This window comes from Leptidea sinapis, chromosome 17 (assembly GCF_905404315.1).
Source record: "Leptidea sinapis chromosome 17, ilLepSina1.1, whole genome shotgun sequence".
Lineage (NCBI taxonomy): Eukaryota > Metazoa > Arthropoda > Insecta > Lepidoptera > Pieridae > Leptidea > Leptidea sinapis.
Window position 1 is genome coordinate 6,296,110 of NC_066281.1, and position 21,683 is coordinate 6,317,792.

Sequence of the window (21,683 nt, forward strand, 5' to 3'; positions counted from 1 at the left end):
ACTTCCTGAATGCACTTGAGCCTTTCAGTATTTCCGGGCTGACTGTTGTTAATTTTGAGTACTAAACTAAATAATAAAAGAAACATATTTGACGTGCAATTATAAAAATCAACAATGTCCATAACTTAATAATGAGTATTGTTTGAATTTTACTATCCGTAATCTGGCCGGAGGTAGTAATAGTAATAAGTTTTAATTAAGTTTCATTATAATACATTAATTTTTTGTATATTCTCTCCATCATTTTAACCATGTGCTTTGGGGGCCCGGTGACTTGTAGCACAGGTATTCGTTACCTATTTCAAGCGCCGGTCTCTCACAATTATAACAATGTTTCAATATAGATTTTAATAGACTGTGTATTGTATTTTTTTATTGTGAGAGAAAATAAATATATTTTGAATTTAAATTGAATCCGGCCGGATTAGTATAGTGTAACAGTGCAAACAAGGTCGGATAAGCAGGATACCGGATAGTTACCGGATATCCGTTTCATCTCTAGCTTAAATATTATCAAAATGCTATGTAGCTAATGCAAAGCCTGGCTGGTTGTGAATCCAAATCGGGTACAGCAATAAAATAATCGCTTACCTTTTCAATCCTGCTCAATCTTCACAGAGATGATCTTTCCTCTCGCACGCTTTATTTGACAATATCCAAGTATACCTACTCTTGGTCTATAATTATAATTTAAGTATCGCGTATTATATTCGAATATTTTGAAATGCTTCCCATTCACATTGATGGGAGGGACCTTCCAACTGTTTAGAATAGCGACTATGTAACTGTAAGTTTGTCATTGTTATCAATTTGGTGTTACTGGAATCAGACAAATTAAATGATTATAACATGTAAAACTGTAAATATGTCCAAGCTAAGTGTCCAAGTATGTAGCCGAAGAATCACCAAAATTAATTACTATCATCAAACATCTGAGATTTTAATCATCGTTCGTAATAAAAGCGTTGAAATCATACAAATGTCAACTCGAATGCTTACTCACATATCAACGCATAAAACACCGCGTTTTTAATTCAGTTTTTAGAACCGTTAAATCATTGGATGTTTGTTTTTAGTATAGCTTGTGTGTGAGGGAGGCATTACATTTGTTGTTCTTTGTTAGATGCGTCAATAGTGTGGTACGGAGTATTATGTTCTGTGATGTAAGTGTTTCTTGGTGGTTGCCATGGAAACCGTTTATTAATACAAACAATATAACCATTTAAGTGTTTTAACATTTAGAAAGTTGATATAAAGTGTAGTGGTTGAAAAAAAAATGTTTAGAGGAGATAATTCTCATTCTTTAAGTTATGAGCAACAAGCAAAATTCATACAAGACCGAATAACAAATGTTGAGAAACATTTTGGTGATTTATGTGTGGGCTTCGGTGATTACACCAGAAAAACAGCTAGGTATACTTACTTATCGCAGAACAATTGAAATCAAATTTAATTAATATTAGATTATTTCCATTTATTTGTAATATCCTAAACAAAGCATAAAAATGTAAACCTTTAAGCATCAATTAGTTATTCGTCCGTCTATCTGTCCGTGGTGTCCGAGCATCGGTAACCCTCTCATCAACATGTACGTAGATCTGCCGTTTCTACAAAAGTCATGTTTATAAATCAACCTAACCAAACAAACTAACAAATAGTTGTATTTCGGATTAATCACACTGCCCTTTATTATTCATTAATAAACCTTAAATTATTATTTATCTAAAGCCTCCATTCTTGTCGTTCCAGTTTCGAAGAGAAGAATTTTTTCTTCGATAGGTATGTACGCGAGAATTGCACTGTTTTCGATGTCCATCATACCTGAACGGTTTGCTAAATAAACCCAATCGAATTTTGGTCTGGCTTACAATAACTGTTGAGGTTCTTACTTAGGTGTGTAAATTAATTATTGAGATTGACTGGTTCCTACTTATGGCCTTGTAGAAGAAGGAGAAGGACCGAGAGGGACGTATTCAGAATGGCGTTATTCAAAGTGGCTCGGCTCTGTTTTGTCCGAAAGCAGTTCAAATTTTAAGCAATATATTTTGAATTCGAGTTGAAAAAAATGAAATTAATTAAAATAATCATCACAGTTAGTGTTTTACTAAGAATTTATCTATTAGGATCAATAAACCTTCAGAACCTTAGTTTCTCAAGGTAAAAATTACTGACCTATTAGGTATAATATAATCTAAAAAATATTTATTATTAAATAATCAGCCTTCGTAATCGATTATACGTAAAAGTAATTGATCAAACTTAGTTACAATTAAGTATATTTATTTTCAATTTTTAACTTTTAGTGATAAACTTCTATGTTAATTTTTGATAAATATTTTGTTTCGCTAGTCGCCGCTCAGTTGATCAGTGCGCTACCGCTGTCCGCACCGCTCTGTGTCATCAGTCATGTCATGTCTCAGTAAAGTCGCTCATACATTTGTTCCCTTCGCGGTCCGAACTGCTCGCCGCTGTAAACATTCGCTCGGCAAAAACCGTTCCCGTTGCCGACAGTAGAGGCGCCTCGTGGCGTCATTAAACATTTTACTTCATTAATAATTGTTCTTACCGCTCGCCCCGCGCTTAACTGCCGCCAACAGCGGAAGGTCGTGGCCGGGCTTTAATAATGATGCGAACGTTATTCTCAAGCGCAGGATTGCATTTTTTTTTTATATGAGAGGGGGCAAACGGGCAAGAGGCTCACGGGATGGGGAGAGGTGAGGCTACCGCCCATGGACATCCGCAACAACAGGTGTGTCAAGAAATGCGTTGCCGGCCTTTAAGGTGGGAGTATGCTTTTTCTTGAAGGTCCCTAAGTCGTATCTGTTCGGAAAGACCGCTGCCGGTAGTTGATTCCACAAAGTGGCTGTGCGAGGCAAGAAATTTCGAAGAAAACGCGCGGTTGTGGCATGCCAGACGTCTACGTGATGCGGATGGTACTTTGCACATAATGTCCGATGGTGGAATTACCTCAGGATGGGGAGTGGGTGCTCCCTTCTGAAGTATCTTTGTTCCAATTACCTACCTCAAATTCTATTTATCATTTATATTTTTCAGACTTCGTGATATGGGGGACGAATTATCGAAAATATTGAAGGAATACGCAAATAATGAACTCGTTAACAAATCTCTCAGCGCAGGCCTGGACAATTTATCTATGACGCTTACGGCAATAGAAGAGTATAGAAATTGTGCAGTCCAACGATTAGAAGCCAAGGTATATTTTACCCTGACCTTCTTCCTAAAGGCAAGAAATGTTCTAATCGGGCGTTGATAATATCTACTTTCCAAATCAGTAGACTCACACGAGCTAGTAACCTACATAAATTTGATTGAATAAACATAACACATTATTTTTTGCAAGGTGATTGGAGAACTTTGCCAGTATGAGAATATTTGTAAACATGCAAGGGAAGAACTAAAGCACACTATGAACGTAAGAGAGAAGGAAATGGCAAGAAAGAAAGTTCTAGACAAAGCAAGGGAGAGGCAACCGTTTAATCGGCAACAAGTGGTTGAGTATTTTTACCCATTGTAATATAAACTATAGTTTTCTATTGCAATAAACAAATTTGGGGAAGTACCTGGTATAATTAATATATATTATGGGAGAAGTAGATGGCACTTAGTGTTACGTAGAGGTGACGCTTCGTTGTGTGTCTATATAAATTATACACATTATATATTATAATACATAATTACACATACGTATATATAATTATTACGGGGAGTGTCTCAAATAACCGTTTGACCTGATTCCTGACGCCCTATTCCACTGTCCAACCACACTTCCAACTATTCAATTATCATCCTCAACATATTGATGTGGGGTGTTCCTCGACGGTGCGGTTTTCAAAGAACGTTCTACCACGTCGTTCTACCAATCTTTTGAATAAACGCACCCTACTCCGAGTGTGGTGGCATCAATTATCGGCCGTGTCAACATTTTTTTGAACTTTGCTTGTAATTTTTACGTTTTGCTTTCTAACAATGCCTTGTTTGGGTAGAGCGATACTGAAACTCCATTACGAGGGCGGCACTGAAAATTTCGGGAATAATTGTTCATGCAAGATTTTTTGTATTTGACTCCTGCCACTGTCTAAAATTGCCTGAATTTCGCGGTATGTCACATATCGATCTTCCTCAATCAGCTTACGCACAGCATCAACGTTTTCTTTGGTGACTGCAGTTTTTGGACGACCTTGACGGGGATCATCACTGAGCTTGACACGTCCACGTTGAAATTCAGCAAACCAGCGATAAATTGTGGTTTTGGATGGGGCTTCATCACCAAGTGCAGAAATCATCCGGTCAACACACTGGTTTTGTGTTAAACCACTTCGAAAGTCATAATGAATCATCGCTCTAGAATTTTCTCGAGTCAATTCCATTTTCTCAACGACTAAACAAGTTTGACACGACCTTGTGACAAGACTTTTTAAGAATCTTTTTAATATATATGTTTTTTCCGGCTATGTCGATATCTCTTAATGTCGGCCTCTAACACGATAATATACGCTGCCTGTATCGGCATACCTTTTGTAAGGCAAAGCTAGGTCAATATAACTACTAAAGTAAAAAATTATAACGTTTTATATTTCAACTCAGGTACAAATTAATTTTTTTTAAACTCATATCTATCATTTATTAGTCTTTTCTTTACATCTCAGTCTTAATAATTAAAATAATTACTGTTATTATAAACTAAAGATGACAATGATTCAACATGCTTATGATATTTTTTTATTAGGCATTTTTTCTTCTTTAGCCTACTCTTACTACTTTATCACATGAGTGTTTTAATACCTAATTATCAACAGTTGCATACAAGACTTTATCTACACCCAGAATATGAATCCTCTAAAAGATTCTGAAACAGTTAGCTTACTGCTAACATTAAAACACCAGTCCTAGTAGTAACCTAATATCATTCATTACTGATTATATACAAATAAACTAAGTATTAATGAAACAATTAGTTATTTTAGTATTAATTTACATTTTGTATAACGCAATAATTAAAATTCACTCGAATATAATGTTCTTTTGCAGCGTTTAAAATGAATCGCTCATTTTTTGTAAACAAAACAATAAAAATATCGAAAAATGGCGGGGATTCGAATAACCTACTTTTTTTTACGGCGCGTGACGGTCTGGGAGTGTGGAGCGCGCGTAAACGAAAATGTTCTTTTTTTGAAATTCATACAGATACCACGCATCGAGCAATAGGAATGTGGCTGTATGTTAAAACTCTGTGCGCAAGGGATAAAAAAAACATAGGAGTGTTGTTATGAAATTCAGTACACAATTACAACACTCTTTTGGGTGATGTAATGGTTATTAGAACATTGGGTGTTTTAATGTTGGCAATAACCTAACTGTTTCAGAATCTTTATTAGAGGATTTAAAGCATGGGTGTAGATAAATACTAACTATAATATCATTAATTCTTACCATGTATTTCAGTAGCAATAGTGATCTAGAGATCCGGAATTAATGACCTTTCATCGTTTTGGTTTGTTTCCATATCAAACGGAATGTCATCATTCAGAGGTATTACGATCACACTTTGGTCTTCATTCGATAATATTTTCACTTCTGTGTTTTCTTAATTTCAAATTGAAGCCTGGCTGTCGTTTGAAATTTTAAATGGCGTGTTCTAACAGGTGACGTGCAGGAATCAGTATATTCTAGTAAGCCTTGATCATTCGATACGATATAGTACACGCCTTCACACGTATTTTGCAAACTGTCGTTTTTATTAAGGTAACTTAATCTCTTTCTTTTCCTGCGTTGTGATTTTTGTCGTCATAGCCTTTTTTATTGTCGATTCCATGTCCTCAATTTTATCTTGACTGTTGTCCAATAGTATATACCACATTTTGTGTCTGCCGTAATTTTTTTTAGGTTTTTTTTCAGCAAGGGGCTGAAAGTTACTTTAGACAATTTTTAATATGAGTTATTTGCATCGTCTTTCTTCCCGAAAATACTAAGTCTCATCACCGTTATATATTCTACGTGGATCTTGTAATACGTCTTCATGTCCGATTCATTTTAAATGTTCTTGTAGGTTATTAAACCACATTCTGATATATTCTTCCGCAACTATAGCGCGGGCCTGTGTAATATCTTCTGGAGCCCTTTCATTAGGAATTGGGTGTCTATTTAAAAACTTTTTTGGAATTCCACTTATTGCCTTGTTTTCCATCCCAGGAAAATAGCAGACCCAACGGATTGGGTCTGCTATTTTCCTTGATAGTATTTTAACCTGTAATTATCACGTTACTTCGTGTTCTGGGAAAACCGCAGATAGCCATCCGTATTAACTTTTCCTTCTTCTTCTTCATTTTGGTGTAACACGGTATTTCTACAAACTGTGCAGTCTGTGTCTCTTCTTCCACGAAGTCTATCTTGTAAAGTACTCCTCGGGATGTCATAATGTTGAGATGCTTCTCTGATGCTCATACTTTGATTTGTGACGGCATTTACTGCATCTGTTATTCTACTACGGTCGTATTGCAAACGTTTTTATTTTTGTTGATCCTTGCGAGTTTTGATTGGGCCTGCATGATTTTGGCATACCTACTTGTTGAGAACAATTTAAATACCTAGAGAGTTGTTTATTATTTACCACCTCCCTGTTTATTGTAGGTAGCCAATACTGAGGTGACCGTTATTACGCATCGATTCCTTTTATATCGGCGGCAGCTGATAAAAATCGTTTTAAGGCGGCTGAAGTTAGGATTTAGTGATCAAACTGAGCTGTTGTTTAATTTTTACCATATTAATGTTACTGCTAACATAAATAGGTACGCATGTTGTATGCGCGTGTTGTATGTTGTATACCAGACTCCGCTCTTTCACTATTGAAAGATAAATCTATAAAAAAATAAGGTGACAAATGATCTTTGGGGCATATCAGTTAAACTTGTCAAGTCTTTCATTGATCATTATTGCGCCAGATTTAGCTATAATATTTAACAATTGTGTAGAATATGGTGAATTTCCTGACCTAATGAAACTTTGTGAAGTAGTTCCACTGTTTAAATCAGGTTGTGCCAGTGACCCTACTTTTTTTTTTGGAAAGTTAATTTTAAATCAATTGCTTCGTCATGTTTTCCATATATTGCACTCCAAACAGTTTGGTTTCACCCAGGGTCGTTCAACTACCGGTATTGGTGTTGATTTGATACATAATATATTTGAAGTCTGGGAAGAGTCTCGTGATGCGCTTGGCGTCTTTTGTGACTTATCCAAGGCGTTCGATTGTGTTGACCACGAAACAATAGTCCGAAAACTTCACCATTACCGTATTAAAAATAAAGCATTGGACTCAATGACATCCTATTTAAATTGTAGGCTACAAAAGGTGGATGTCAATGTAAAGCGGTCCTCTGGATCAATACTTAAAATGGGGGTTCCACATGGTTCGATTTTAGGACATTTCTATTCCTTATTTATATAAATAATCTCCCTTATATTGCAAAGGAGAATTATCAAATTGTATTGTTTATTGATGTTACATCACTCATGTTTAAAATACACCGTTGCTTATCAAATTTTGATGTTGTTAACAATGCTTTAACTAAACTTGTACATTGGTTTGAAGCTAATAACTTGTTACTTAATGGTAATAAAACGAAGTGCATTAAATTTACTTTACCTAATGTTAAGCAAGTGTCAATCGATATACAGCTTAAAAACGAGAAATTAGATATAGTTGATACCGCTGTTTTTCTTGGAATAACGCTAGATGCCAAACTCCAATGGGGCCCTCATATAGAAAACTTATCGAGTAGACTAAGTGCTGCTGCATACACAGTAAAAAAGATTCGTTCCTTAACAGAAATTGAAACTGCAAGATTGGTTTATTTTAGTTACTTTCACAGTATTATGTCATATGGTATATTATTATGGGGTAATGTTGCTGATATTGATTCTATTTTTGTGCTGCAGAAAAGAGCTGTTCGGGCAGTTTATGGTATGGGACCAAGAGTGACGCTTAGATCTAAATTTAAAGATTTTAAAATTATGAGTGTTTCTAACCAAATATGAAAATTTAGTATATGTTCATAAAAATGGCAATAAATTTCAAAAGGTATATGAAAAACAATATTAATACTAGAAACAAGAATAAACTGTCAATGCCCACTTCTAGGCTTAGTAAACTCGACAAGTCATTTGTCGGCAATTGCGTTAGATTTTATAATAAGCTTCCTGAGAACATAATGGAAATGTCCCTCAACAAGTTCAAAGCCTATATTAAACATAAACTTATGGAAAAATCGTATTACAGTTTAAAGGATTATTTAGATGATAAGAAAGCATGGGTATGAATTGCTCTAAAAGATTTAGGCTTTAATTACCCTTAATTAAATATAAAAGTATTTGTAATTATAATATAAGCAAAACGGTTAAATTGTAAGTAGAGGTGTTAAGTGAGTGTTGTTGAATATATTGTAGATGAACATTATTGTTTTTTGTTATTTGGTGGAGTTCTTGTGACAGTTTTCATCATGCTCGCTTAAATGTCGGGTGTGGCGGCGACGTGGGACATGGAAGGATTATTTAATAACTAGAATGATAACAAAGGAGGCAGCAGCGCGAGTCGCAAAAACGAAAGTTCTCAGCAAACGTTAGGACGTATTTTCCTAACACTGATATTATGAACTTCCTATATTTTTTTTTCCGTGCAAGCTATTTTGGCAGTAATGTGTGAAAAAATAATTATAATATTTAATATTTTATAATATTTAATATTTCGTATCCTATATCCAACAAAGCTCAGAATTAATAAATATATAAATCTGAAAAGAAAATATATATCACGTAGTGATGCGGATACGCTTTAACGTACATCCGCACTAGCTACACAAGTATATAATAAAAATATATATATAAAAATGCATGAGTAATATAATATTATATAGATAAAATATATCCATTATGATACCCATCCTCACTACAATCGATGTATTTAATTTTGTTTTTGCTCTTGCAATAATAGCTTTTTGTAGTTATTCTTAAAAGATTCCTTTGAGTGCAAATTTCGAAGAGGTGGTGGCAGGTTATTCCAACACTTAGTGGCTGCGTAGCGAAAGCTACCACGAAATGCGGATGTGTGGAAGATGGGTATATTTAAGGAGTCGTGCGAAGCGCGAGTCTTATGTGGAATGTTACCATCACTTCTCCTTTTTAACTTTTTAAATAGACAAATAGGTGTTTCGTTCTTTATTATACCGAATAGTAAAGTAGCAAAGTGCAATTTCATACGACTCCCGGCCGGCAACACTCTTGTGATTCCTCTGGTGTTGCAAGAGAATGTGGGCGGCTGTGATCACTTAACACCAGGTGACCCGTACGCTCGTTTGTCCTCCTATTCCATAAAAAAAAAGGTATGCGCTGACCATGATAATAATGTTGCGTTTAGTGATTACTCACATTAGTGGTCAGCTGACAGTAAACTTGATTGGGCATAATATATTATCGCCATAGAGTGAAGCGTGTCAGTGGACCGACGTACACTGGATCGACGGTTCTCGCGTCGCGCGATGGTGTACGCGCGTAGCAATAGATCAGCGCTGGACTGAAAACACTCATATGTTTCCATTGTTATAGGTACGTTTGACTGACGTCAGCGCTCACCGTATGCTAGTTGTGGGGTTGGTAGATATATATTATGTTGATAAAATGATGTTGTTTACAGACCTATGCGGAGTCAGAACTACTGAAAGCAACAGCTGAAATGTCCCGGACTGCAAAAGGTCTCAGTGAACAAACCGAGTTCTTCGAGCGTCGTAAACTGCAGCAATTGAAGGGGCTTCTTGCGAATTTCGTTATGATCGAGATGACCTTCCACGCAAAGGCGGTGGAACTGCTCACAGTGGCTTATCAGCAAATCGGAGACATTAATGATAATGCTGATTTAGAGGTACTTTATATGAACACAACCTATTCCGTAGCATGAAAATGACAAAACAGAGATCGAGACATTGTTACAATTCATAACATTGCATAGAGCCATTTGTATGTGATGTGCTAAAGTATCTAGGATATATTAGCATTAAAATATTTATAATTTATCTTCTCAATATTCCTTGACTTATTTTATGACAGCCTACCTGACTATGATGAGGTAAAAATTTACCTACTGACATTTTTTTTTCGAGAGGAGAAAATACATTTACCTATTTACGTAGTTAGAAAACACTTAAAATTAGTTTGAACTTAACGTAAACTGTGTGCGAATGAAAATGAAGATGAGATGATGATGAAAGATGAGAAAATGAGAAGAACACACTCGCCGGCGAGTGTGGTGATTGATGTGTAATGTATGTAAGTATGTATGTGTTTATGAATGTATGTATGTTTGTATGTATGTAAGTAGTATAAATGTTTGTGTGCATGTATGTTCATGTCGGTTTGTGGAGTGTGTTTGTGATTGTGTAAGTGGTGTATGTCAGTCCGTCAGTCAGTTCGTGTGTGACTGTGAGTGGAGTGCAACGATTACAGGACGAGGACTGACGTCTCGTCCGGTATCAAGAGAATGTGTGGTGTACCTAGGTTGCGGGCCGCTGGCCATCGCCTGAGTGACGCGTGGGGGATGATTATGGAAGGCATCAGGTTTCAATCGCTGGACAATAATAAGTCCAGGTCTTCGGGGTGGGGTTCTTACATCCCCCATGACGTTTCTCCCTCCATTTCTTTTTAATCTTCTTTGACTTCTTGTTCCTCTGTAATGCGGGTGCTTCTTGGACTTCTTCTTGCCTAAGGCCTCTCGAGGCAGGGCTTGATTTACCGAAGACATAGGTGTAGTGTCGTCATCTACCAACACGTCTCCTGGTCGTGGGGTGGCTTTAGATCGCTGTTTTCTGGGCGCAACAATTCTTCGGAATTATTGCTAGTATCTTCAATATATACATATAATAAAAATAGCCCACTGTGGGTTAGGTTTATTTTTTTTGACTACCTACACCGCCCCTCCTACATCTTGATGTAGGAAAGGCCTCGTGGGAGCGGCGTCATATATCTTCCGATGGATGCTCTCTGTGTACAACGGCTCTTGGTTGTTGTACGTGGCTTCTGCTTCATCTTCATGCTCCACATGTTGTTGTGGGGGATGCGTGGGGTAGCAACAGGCTTCTTAAAGTCGGTGCGCGTTACCCTGCTTGCCCGTCTGCTGCGAGCATCTTTTTTTAGACCCGGCAGCCTGTGTTGCTTGCCGGGTGGGGTTCACCGCAATTCACGCAGGTGTTGGGTTCCGTCATCGGACGTCTGCAGTCTATTGCTGGGTGCGGTCCGCCACATCGTACGCAAGCCAACTGCCGGTGGCAGACGTGCGACAAGTGTCGGAAGCCCTGGCAGTGGTGGCACTGTGCTGGCCCTTTCTTAGAGCGAGGTTCGATCTTGACGCCCGCCATGTTGAGTAATTCATTATCTCATATATGGCGGGGGTGATCAGGGAGATCTCTTCAGGATTATAAAATATATGCATCCTGGCCGGCCTCTTCTTGCTCGCACTCGTCGGCAGTACTCGGGAATGTACCTCCGTGAGCGCAAAGATTCTTCGATCTCTGCTGAATCAGTATCGACAGGCAGGACCCGAATCGTAAACTTAAGTTTGCGATCTGCCGGCAACAAGTAATTGAACCAGGGGAGGTTCGTTTGTTTCATCTTGTTTCGTTCGCCGTCGGGAGACGATACAACTGCGGCGAAGCTCGCAGTCGGGGATGCAGTCTGCGGCGGTAACTGAGATGTGCTCGGCCGCATACTGGTGTGCTCTTCTATTGATGAGGGCCGACTGCAAGGCGATGGAAGTGCGATGTAGTTCTGAATTTCCGATGCTCTCCACACTAATAGTATGTGGAGAGAGCTTCATCTCGACCGCGTGGCAGGCGGTCGTAACCAAACGCGCGTATTCCATTTTAACACCCGTGACCTGACTCCCCTGACCCAGGTGCACGACCGTGAAATCGAGCACACTTTGGCTACACAACATCGAGACGCAATTCAGCGAATCTGTAGGACCGCGGACGTATCGGATGGCAGGGGGGCGCCGATCTCCTTCATATCGTATCTGTATCTCGAACATAGCAATGTTTTATTTTAAAACCTTTACAACTCGATTATTTGAGACTTTTACCTCTATTTATTTACTTTACATTTAATTATACAAAACTGTTAGTCTAATTTAAATTCTAGTTTATATTTCATCCCACTGCTGTTTCCCCTTCATCCCTCCCCCTTTTTTTCCACAACATTTTGTCGGCTGTTAATCGGTTCTAGAGTACTCCTTCAAATGCAATTAATTCGTCGATCCACCTGGTCTTCATTCTTTTCGTTATTATTGCTACATCTTGTAATTTACTTTTTTGTCTTATATTTTTATTTGGTGTCTTATCTACACACATCAAAAAAGTCTAAGCAACATGCATGATATTACAAATTTACCATTTCTATTAATTTTTCATAAAATTAAATGGAAGGGAATTTGTTTGGATTTCAGTGCGTTTTTATTGTTACGTTTAGTCTTGATTTTATAATTTTACTAACCATTTAATAAAATTAGCGACAAAATTCAATTGTTAGATATTCTTTACGTCATGGAGCGACGTCATTTGACGGCAAATGAAATGCTGAAAATGAAAGAGCTGTAGGGATGTTGCAAGCGGGAAGTAATCAATCTCAGGTATCTCGGCATTTTGGCATTCATAGAAGTGTTATTTGTCGTCTTTGGCAGCGCTACAATTATACAAGGGAACCCGCTGAACAGCATACAGGCCGTAAAAGGAGTACAACCACTCGGCAAGACCGGTACATACAACTGACTGCAAGACGCCAGCCGATGTTAACCGCTCGAGAGATAAGTTTGAGGCAACAAAATTGAAGTGGTGTTGATTTAATAACCCCAAACTGTGCGAAATCGACTGCATGAGTACGGCCTACGAGCTCGACGCCCAATTAGGTGCCCACTGATACGTCACGGGAATCGCGCTCGTCTAAATGTATGTAGTGTGTAGAGGAAGCAGAACATGGACCCAGGAACAATGGGATAAAATTATGTTTTCCGATAAGTCGCGATTCGGGTTTAGGCCTGATACAAGAAGGGTGCCGTCGGCCCGGAAATACTGAAAGGCCCAGGTGCATTCAGGAAGTTCATCCATACAGCGACTCAACAGTTATGGTATGGGCGGGTATTATGAAGAACAGGTGAACTGAGCTCGTTTTTGTAAATGGAAACATGAACGCTGAAAATTACGTTGAGGATATTCTGAGACCTTATGTCCATCCATTTCCACAAACCATTGGCTCCGATTTTACGTTAGTGCATGACAATTTGCGTTCACATACAGCTCGGCGAACCAGTCAATACTTGGCAACGGAGAACGTCCGGGTATTGCCCTGGCCTGCACAATCGCCAAACCTCAACCCCATCGAGCACGCATGGGACATGCTCCAAAGACGTTTTTTGAAGGACTTGTACGGAGTGACAACAACCCAACAGCTGAAGGATTTGCCACAACTCCATTGGGAGCGAATACCGCAAGATGACATAAGCAGTCTCATTAATTCAATGAATAATCGTTGCCAACAAGTTCTGAATAGCAGAGGAGGCCATACTTTGTATTAAATTATCCTATTCTTTCACAATAAATTCATTTTCTTTAGAAAATTCATTTTGTTAAAAAAATGTTTAGTTGCTTATGTACCTTAGTTTCTGCAGTATATTCTAATATTGTTAATTTATGTTATTAAAAGAACTAATAATGACAACAGCTGTTATTTTTACATCATAGGACCCTAAAAATATTATTTTAAAAATACAATATAAGTTATAATTTGAAAAACCTTCCTAAAATTTAAATTAGTACATGTTGCTTAGACTTTTTTGATGTGTGCATTAACCTTATGTTTAAAACTATTCGTTTCATGTTTCGCTGTGCTGTTTTGCCTCTATAGTCTTCTATTACCTCTATAGTTTGAAGAAAAATAAGTTACCGACTTTATAAATTCACGGACAGTGAAATTATACCATTGTTTCTTTGCTATGATATTCCATTAAATCCATTGGTTTCCATCAAAGAGGCGAGAACGGCATTGAATACTTTACGGATTTTTATAGCAAACCAGCAACTCTGAAGAACAAGAATTTTCTAACAACCGAATTATCTAAACCAATAAAGAATTTGAAATAATGTTTATCTTTAAATATAAAACAAAGTCGTGTTAGTTACACCATTTATAACTCAAGGTCGGCTGGACCAATTTTCATGATGTTTAATATTTTGGATTTCTCTTAGTCCGGAATAGGATAATGAGTATTAAAATATCGAAAAAATCATGAAAAAATATTATTATAAACAATATTAATTTTGTCATACATTTTGTTTGGATTGACATTTTCATAACATCTCGAGAATAGAAAGATTTCATTGAACTTTCTTGTTTATAATATATAAAAATTTATAAGAATGAATCTCAACCTCTTTATGTCGAGTAAAACTACACAAATCCAAATTCAAAGTCGAAATTCTCTATAAGTCGAAAACATTATAACTCGATTTTTTTTTGCGTCTCCTTAATGATCCACTTATAGAGGTTCTACTGTTTATTAATAATTTTTCTTACACTGTGTCGCAAGTATGGCACCACGCTAGCTTGAAACGTTTTCACAGCTTTAAAAATACATTCGCGCATAAAAAGATTGAAGTTATTGTTGACGTACGGGAGGCGTTAAACTTTCGTCGGTGTTGGTGGATTATTTTTCTTTTGATGTACCTACTTATTACATTTCATATTATAAAACACCTTAATCAGAATTGTTGTTAATTGTTATTATTAATATTCCATAATTTTTCTCTAGCTTTTAAATATAGGTCTTTCAGATGATGATGACCAAACGGTAAATTCTAGATTACATTTTTTATGTATTAAATTTGCACAAAATTACTGTAAGCTCACAAGTATATCTTAGAGTAAGTTTTAGGCAGAACAATACATGTTGGCAATGACGTTCTATACATATAGACAATGCACTTCATACAAAATGAAAGCCGAAATATGGCACATGCCTCAAATGACACCATAATAACCTTCGACTGCTATGTCTATACATTTCTGCGTTTACTCCAGTTTTTTTTAAATATTATTGGTCAATAGGCAGCAATGTAAAGACTATTTCAGTTTCAGCTGCGTATTTTGAATTTAGAACCCGATTCGGACAGTAACATCAGTGAAGTAGCAATCAGGTGTTTTTTTTTAAACTCAGACGAAAAAGAGGGTTGCTATAAGTTTTACGTTCGTCAGTCTGTCCCTATTTTCCGATCAAGATCTGTTCAGTCGGAGGTTTTTTACGTTTATATTTATATATATTATTATAAAAAATCACTTTCCTATTATAAAGGGTAAAGTGTGTGTGTTTATTTATTGGTGGTAACGCCAGTTGTCCAAATAACACACAACCTTTTCCTTAACCCCTTACACCTTTATCCTAGCAACTTAGCCGGTACAAATTAAGAATAAACCGCGAGCCGCGCCATCTATGGTCGTATAGCGTAACACACATTCCGTCAAGTAACCGCACGCGAACGTTGAGCTCCCGCAACATTTAAGTATAAGTCCAGGAAATCCTCTTGTGTTTATATTTGTTACTTCTTTACGTTCTAAAGGGATTTGGATTTAATAAGTTAAGGTATCCTTTTATTAAAATTAAGTTAAAATGAATGAGACCTACTAATATTCAAATATATTAGTCACATAAAATAATTAGTTAAACTGGTTATTTAAATGTAAGGTGCCTTAAATAAAATTTGTCTTTTAGGCTTAGATATCTTTTCCAGGGTATCTTTTTGGTATATGTAGTGTAACCGGACATCAACATATAATTGTATGAAAGGTTTTGTCAAATTTTAAATATGGTTAGGTAAATCCAAAAAACTTAAATACTTTAGCGGTGAAATATAAATATTCTTATTTGGTTTTTAAATTTGTTCACATCTCTCTCTTACTACCAACTGGCGCCAATTCTCTTTCATTATCTCGTGCACGGGAAAGCTGAAAAATATTTGCGATGTAAATAAGTATCAATTATCACTAGGTAACTTCCGTGATAACGTGTAAATAGCACTAATATGTAACAGTTTACTTATTGTAAGCCATTCACATTACACAAAATACAATATAGCTAATCATTATTCACTAGGCCTTTAACAATTAACAGAAAAACATCCGACTCCTAAAATAACAATAATCCTTACTAGAATTAGATTTATTAGTTAGATTGTATAAGAATACGTAATTATTTTTATACTTTTTAGTGCATATTATATCTATTGTCTGGAAATAGTGTTTTTGAAGTCTGTCGTTTTTTGTTAATTTTTTTATATTTTTTTTATTATTTTTAGTGAATTTGAAGTACAGTAACTAACAATTTGTCTAAATATGTGTTTGCAATGTGATTACAGACAGTTAGAAATTCTGCCACAGATCGCTCTTACTTACTATAAATCGTTAAGGAGTCCCATTGATCATCATATTCGACTACAACAATTACTGGACCATAACGACGTTACGGTAGGTAACGCAAATAGCCGGATAGCATAAAAAAAAAATCGGCCTGATATTGTTAATTTGCTCCTAAGAATTGAAGAGTTCCGTTACTTTTTCATGGATGCCATAAGCAGAACCTAATCAAACTATGACCAAACTATCTTCAAAGTATATCCTTTCCAATAAAAAAGAATTATTGAAATCGGTTGGCGCGATATTGAGTTTTAAGAGAATTTAAGACTTTTATGGTTTTCTCATGGCTGCCATTGTCATCTGGACCAAACTGCAGTGGGACCACAAGGGAAGCCAACTTTCAAATAAAAAAATAATTATAAAAATCGGTTCACCCAGTCGAAAGTTCTGAGGTAACCAACATAAAAAAATATACCGACGAAATGAGTACCTCCTCCTTTTTTGAAGTCGGTTAAAAGGAGCGACTCTATTGATTTCATTTCTGACTGTGTCCGTGCATCCGTCTTATTCTGCAAGCGGGTCTTGACTGGGGACTTGTCAATAATTATTGTATCATACTTGATGAACAAATATTCGTTTTTATTAAATTACTTATATAAATTAAATAACCTTACCGATAATAATTCACACCATCTTGTTTTTGAGTCGTTAATGTATTATTTAAGCACTTTTTATAGCACACTTAGGCTTGTTTGACAATGACACACGACTAAGGTGAAAAGTGTGCTTACATTGTCTTTAAGCACACTTTTGCCGTTCCGTTATCAGACTACGAATGATATGTCCATATGTATAGAACGTCATAGCATATTGGTGGTGATTGACCACCATTGACCACCAGAGACAGATGCTTAGGCTGGATTTAGTGCTCAACCGACGGTGAGCGCTGACTTGCATCGGTCAAGTGTAGCTATAACAATAAAAACATAATATTAACGCGTATAGTCCAGCGCTGATGAATTGCTACGCGCGTACAGCTACAGCTAAGAATCGTCGTTCGTCCACTGATGTGCTATGGCGATAAATAGGAGTGTTCATTGCTACGTTGACCGAGCAATCGACCGTACGCGGCTTGCGTAACATCATAAACAATAATTCATGTTCTCGCAATTTCGAAAATATTGTACAAAAGTCTTCTTCAATTAAGTGCTCTATTATAATTGGATGAACATGATATTTTCTCCGTTTTTAACTCCGTAATCGTTACAAATGGATTTATTTTTTCCAAATCAAGTAGCTGAGCACTAAACACACCATGGTCAGCTCGTACGGGTACGCGCTACGCTCTACCGACGTCAGCGCTCATCGTCACTTAAGTAAAAAATCCAGCGTTGGGACTGCGACGTGCTTTCCTAGAGGGCTCTCTGCATTTCATGCGCATTTGACCGCCACCCAAGATCTCTTGCGGATGAACTTCTATTGGGTTTATTCAACCTGACCTGATGACACCGCAGGCTACCGCACACACTCTCTTGTGACACCAGACTAAACACCGGAGAGTGGCCAGTCTTTAAGGAATAAGGGTGTTAACTCGTGGAACAAAAGAATAGGTCCAAGATCGGTGACAAACAATTAATGATCGTTTATGACTGTTATTGTGTTCTTACTAATCCTTTGACTAGGACTACCAACGTTTACCTAGGCTCCTAGACTTATTACATGTGAAGTATATACTTCTAGCCATCAATGGAGTTAATTCTGTCGCATTTACGGAAGGCACAGTGACAATTTCATTATTATTTGTGTGAAATTATAAAAAAACTACCTTTGTCCCTGTGGCAGCTTTAGGACTATACGGGTTTGGAGGTTTGACATTATCTGCATATTATAACGATAACGGGTTTAACCTTTCGCATTATATTTCCTTTTGTAGTGTGTCCATAATAAAAGACACATTTACTATTATCTTTTACTCCTAATTATAGGTATAATTATGCATAGGATAGATATGATAAGCTTCATCGCTGACTGTGTCCAACGCTTGTTCACTTGTTCACATTAGACTTAATATTATATTCTCTCGTATGCTCTGAGCGTTATACTAACCCACACATACGGTAAAAAGTGAAATGATACCTACTGTTTTGAAGTTTTCATTTTAATAAGTATACATACTTATTTGCGAAGTAATACTTTGCTATTGCGCTTAACGACATCCTTGGAATTACGTGACTGTCCAAACAGCTGGGATTATCTGTATTGGCGATTGCAACTTGACTTGTTTTCAGAACTTCAAACGTAAACTATTATCACCGGAGAAGCCGGTTAATGCCGGGATTTCAGCAAGGTCTTACTCTCTAGCCTCTCTGTTGCACCCGCAACAGTCGCCGGTGAAGGACGACGAAGATGCCACGGTATTATATAGATTTCAAATTATTTTCCTATTTACATTTTAATTTATTACGTCTAAGAAAACTCTATGTCTCCCTACTCTTACTTACTATCGTTTTGTGAATAATTAAAACAGCGACTACCGTACTACATTTTAACTTACACACTACTTATAAACATATTTTTTTTATCATTATGTTAAATTTAATATCAATCTTCTGCAACCACTTTGTTGGTCCGCCTCCAGTTTCTTCCTGTTATTAAATCATCCTTCTCTTTCGATCTCGGCCTAACTAATTAGTAGTAGTACTACCTGAAAGTCAAACACAGGCAATAAATGCTTATGAAACCCGCGCTGGCCGATTCCAGTTCACTCTAGGCTCAAAGTATCTTTTAATTATTTTCAGAGTCTTAACAGAATGCGGTCTCCAGAGAAGTCAATAACTGGCAAAAGTAGATCCAGTTCCATTGCAGCTATGATGAATCACTCCCCTTCTTACTCCAAAGATGGGGATACTTCGGTAATATAATACAATATAGTCAGATATATAATTTTTTTGCCTCCTAAATTTTTCATTTTTTATTATGAAAGAAGAGTAACCAACGCCGCCCACATTCTCTTGCAACTACCAAAAGAAGAATCACAAGAGAGTTGCCGGCCTTTTATCGTTCTAGAAACACTGCAAAGGCAGCAGACGCATCCATTGCTGTGATCTGCCACCGATCTGTACAACAGGGCTTGGTATTAATATCCGAGGAGCCGCGTAGACAACTTACCCAATTGGGACAGATCATACACCACTACTAATGAAAAATAATGCAGAGATCGCTTTGCGTAGTACCTGCGTGGTGTTCCGACCCGAGCGATTCAGCATTATACCCGTTTAAGTCGATTAAGAATACGATTTCAGCGGAGGGCATATTTTATGCAAGTAAATCGTTAATTACCAATGAAAACAGCCCATGAGACGATCCGATTCTGCGTTACCACTATGGGGACATGTTCATGTGGACGCGGTACTCAAAATCTATCCTGAGCCAGATAGTAGACAGGTGTCTACTCTCAAAATTGCCGGGACTATGACAGAAGTTAATCCTCTCTAACGAAACACATACCCTCGGTATACCCGGGGTATGTTATTACATACTCTGTGTCAAGTATTTTATAAAATACAGAAATCTTCCTGTTGAATCGAGTCAAAGTACTTCCTCAAAAGTATTATTACCTTCCCGAACGAAGAATATATTGTTTAGTAACCGAAGAGATGCAATTATAAATAATTATTTTTCTTCACAGGAAACGGAAGATACTGAAGAAACTCAGAGTTCATCAGAGGAAACGGAATCGAGGTAGAATGTGAATACACGGAGAATTTATTATAAGATTTAATTGACTGTATTATGAATTTGATCTTTAATAAAAAAATGTCGCTATATTATTAGTAAGTATTGTTTTATATTATATTTATAGTGCTGTTATCAGGTATGTTAAGAAAAATCTATCATTTTATTACTACCAAACCATGTAAAACACACTTCTTACACGAACATTATAAACTCACACAAATATCTCTTTATAACACTATTTTTTTAACAATTGTAACACACACTTATCACGTTTCTAAAAACAGAATCATAACATACACAAATTCAATTTACCTACTTTATGATATCTATATATTTTAGCATTAATAACTTATTCATGAATTGAGATGATCTCTTATTTAAGATAATTGATAAACTATACCTATTTATTTGAAAATTGATATATTTAAAAATACACTTTACAGTAGCCGTCCTTCTGTGTGCTACATTTTGTTAATAAATCTTTGCAATGCTTGATCTAATCACAAACGAAATAGATGCGTTTAGTGTCGCAAACTCTTTTCAGTGCTCACACGATCAATTCTTACAAGTAATAGGTAACCCCGCTAGATGTATTAAAAGCCTTCATATAAATAAAAAAAAATATATATTTCGGACAGATTATATCATCCATAGCCAATTTTGCATTAAAAAAGGTATACAACATTACTTAATTAGATAACATTAATTAGTAAAAAGAAAATTTATATAAATTAGAATTAAAAAGTATAAATTAAAATTACAAATGGAAAATTAAAATAAATATCAGGAGTATAAATAAAAACTTTGATCAGCTGACAGTTTTTCGTAGCAGGTTGGACTCTGACGTTGATATTCTTGTTCTAGGTGAGTGATGGCTTAAAAATACCCATCAATTACCGCCACTAGATGGCTATGCTTCATATTGTACCTACAATAACAAACTGCAGAACGATGGCGTAGTGATGTACGTTAAACAATATTTGGACGTTATAGTCTGGGAACCTACATTTGAGGATGGAAATTGCATAATATGTACTATTGGAAAAGATTTTGCGTCTATCGGTATCAATCGCTCCCCATCATATTCCAACATAGACAACTTCATAAATTGTCTTACAACTGTAGTCTCTAGCTTAGATACGTTTCAAAATATTGCCATATTGGGGGATATAAATATAGACAATAAGTCCAATAGTACCAACAGATGTTCGGATTATTACCTAACATCTACGGCTGCTCTAGGTTTATTACCGGCCCACACATTCCCTACTAGAATACACAATTGCTTTGATCATATATTCTTAAAAACAAACCTCACTTCTATGCCTCAAACCTCTCTGCTATAGTCTTCGATTCCGACAACAGTCAAGATGTTAATTTCTTTGAATTTTGCTCTCAATGATTCCTTAGGGCCTAGGTTATAAATAGCGCGAATAGACCTATTCTGCAGCACAAATATTGTATTAATATCGGCAGTGCCGCCCCAC

General features: G+C 36.5%; 1 protein-coding gene across 2 annotated transcripts; it reads left to right on the plus strand.

Moving 5' to 3' along the window:
* Positions 1–1,194: 1,194 nt before the first annotated feature.
* On the plus strand, positions 1,195–20,288 carry LOC126969258 (CBY1-interacting BAR domain-containing protein 1). 2 transcript variants are annotated; one of them, XM_050814629.1, is made up of 8 exons: positions 1,195–1,413; positions 3,055–3,214; positions 3,362–3,511; positions 9,704–9,928; positions 14,861–14,899; positions 18,747–18,872; positions 19,257–19,370; positions 20,147–20,288. In XM_050814629.1, the coding sequence occupies exons 1-8, from the start codon at positions 1,277–1,279 to the stop codon at positions 20,201–20,203; spliced, it is 1,008 nt and encodes a 335-aa protein (XP_050670586.1). In that variant the 5' UTR covers positions 1,195–1,276; the 3' UTR covers positions 20,204–20,288. The 2 variants fall into 2 exon arrangements, with proteins under 2 accessions (XP_050670586.1, XP_050670587.1); XM_050814630.1 differs by lacking the exon at positions 14,861–14,899 and having other exon boundaries at positions 1,200–1,413.
* Positions 20,289–21,683: the final 1,395 nt, after the last annotated feature.

Coding starts and splice junctions, on each gene's coding strand:
- LOC126969258 (XM_050814629.1), top strand. CDS start 1,277: ATGTTTAGAGGAGATAATTCTCATTCTTTAAGTTATGAGCAACAAGCA. Junction 1,414..3,054: donor TACACCAGAAAAACAGCTAG/GTATACTTACTT, acceptor TATATTTTTCAG/ACTTCGTGATATGGGGGACG. Junction 3,512..9,703: donor CGTTTAATCGGCAACAAGTG/GTTGAGTATTTT, acceptor TGTTGTTTACAG/ACCTATGCGGAGTCAGAACT.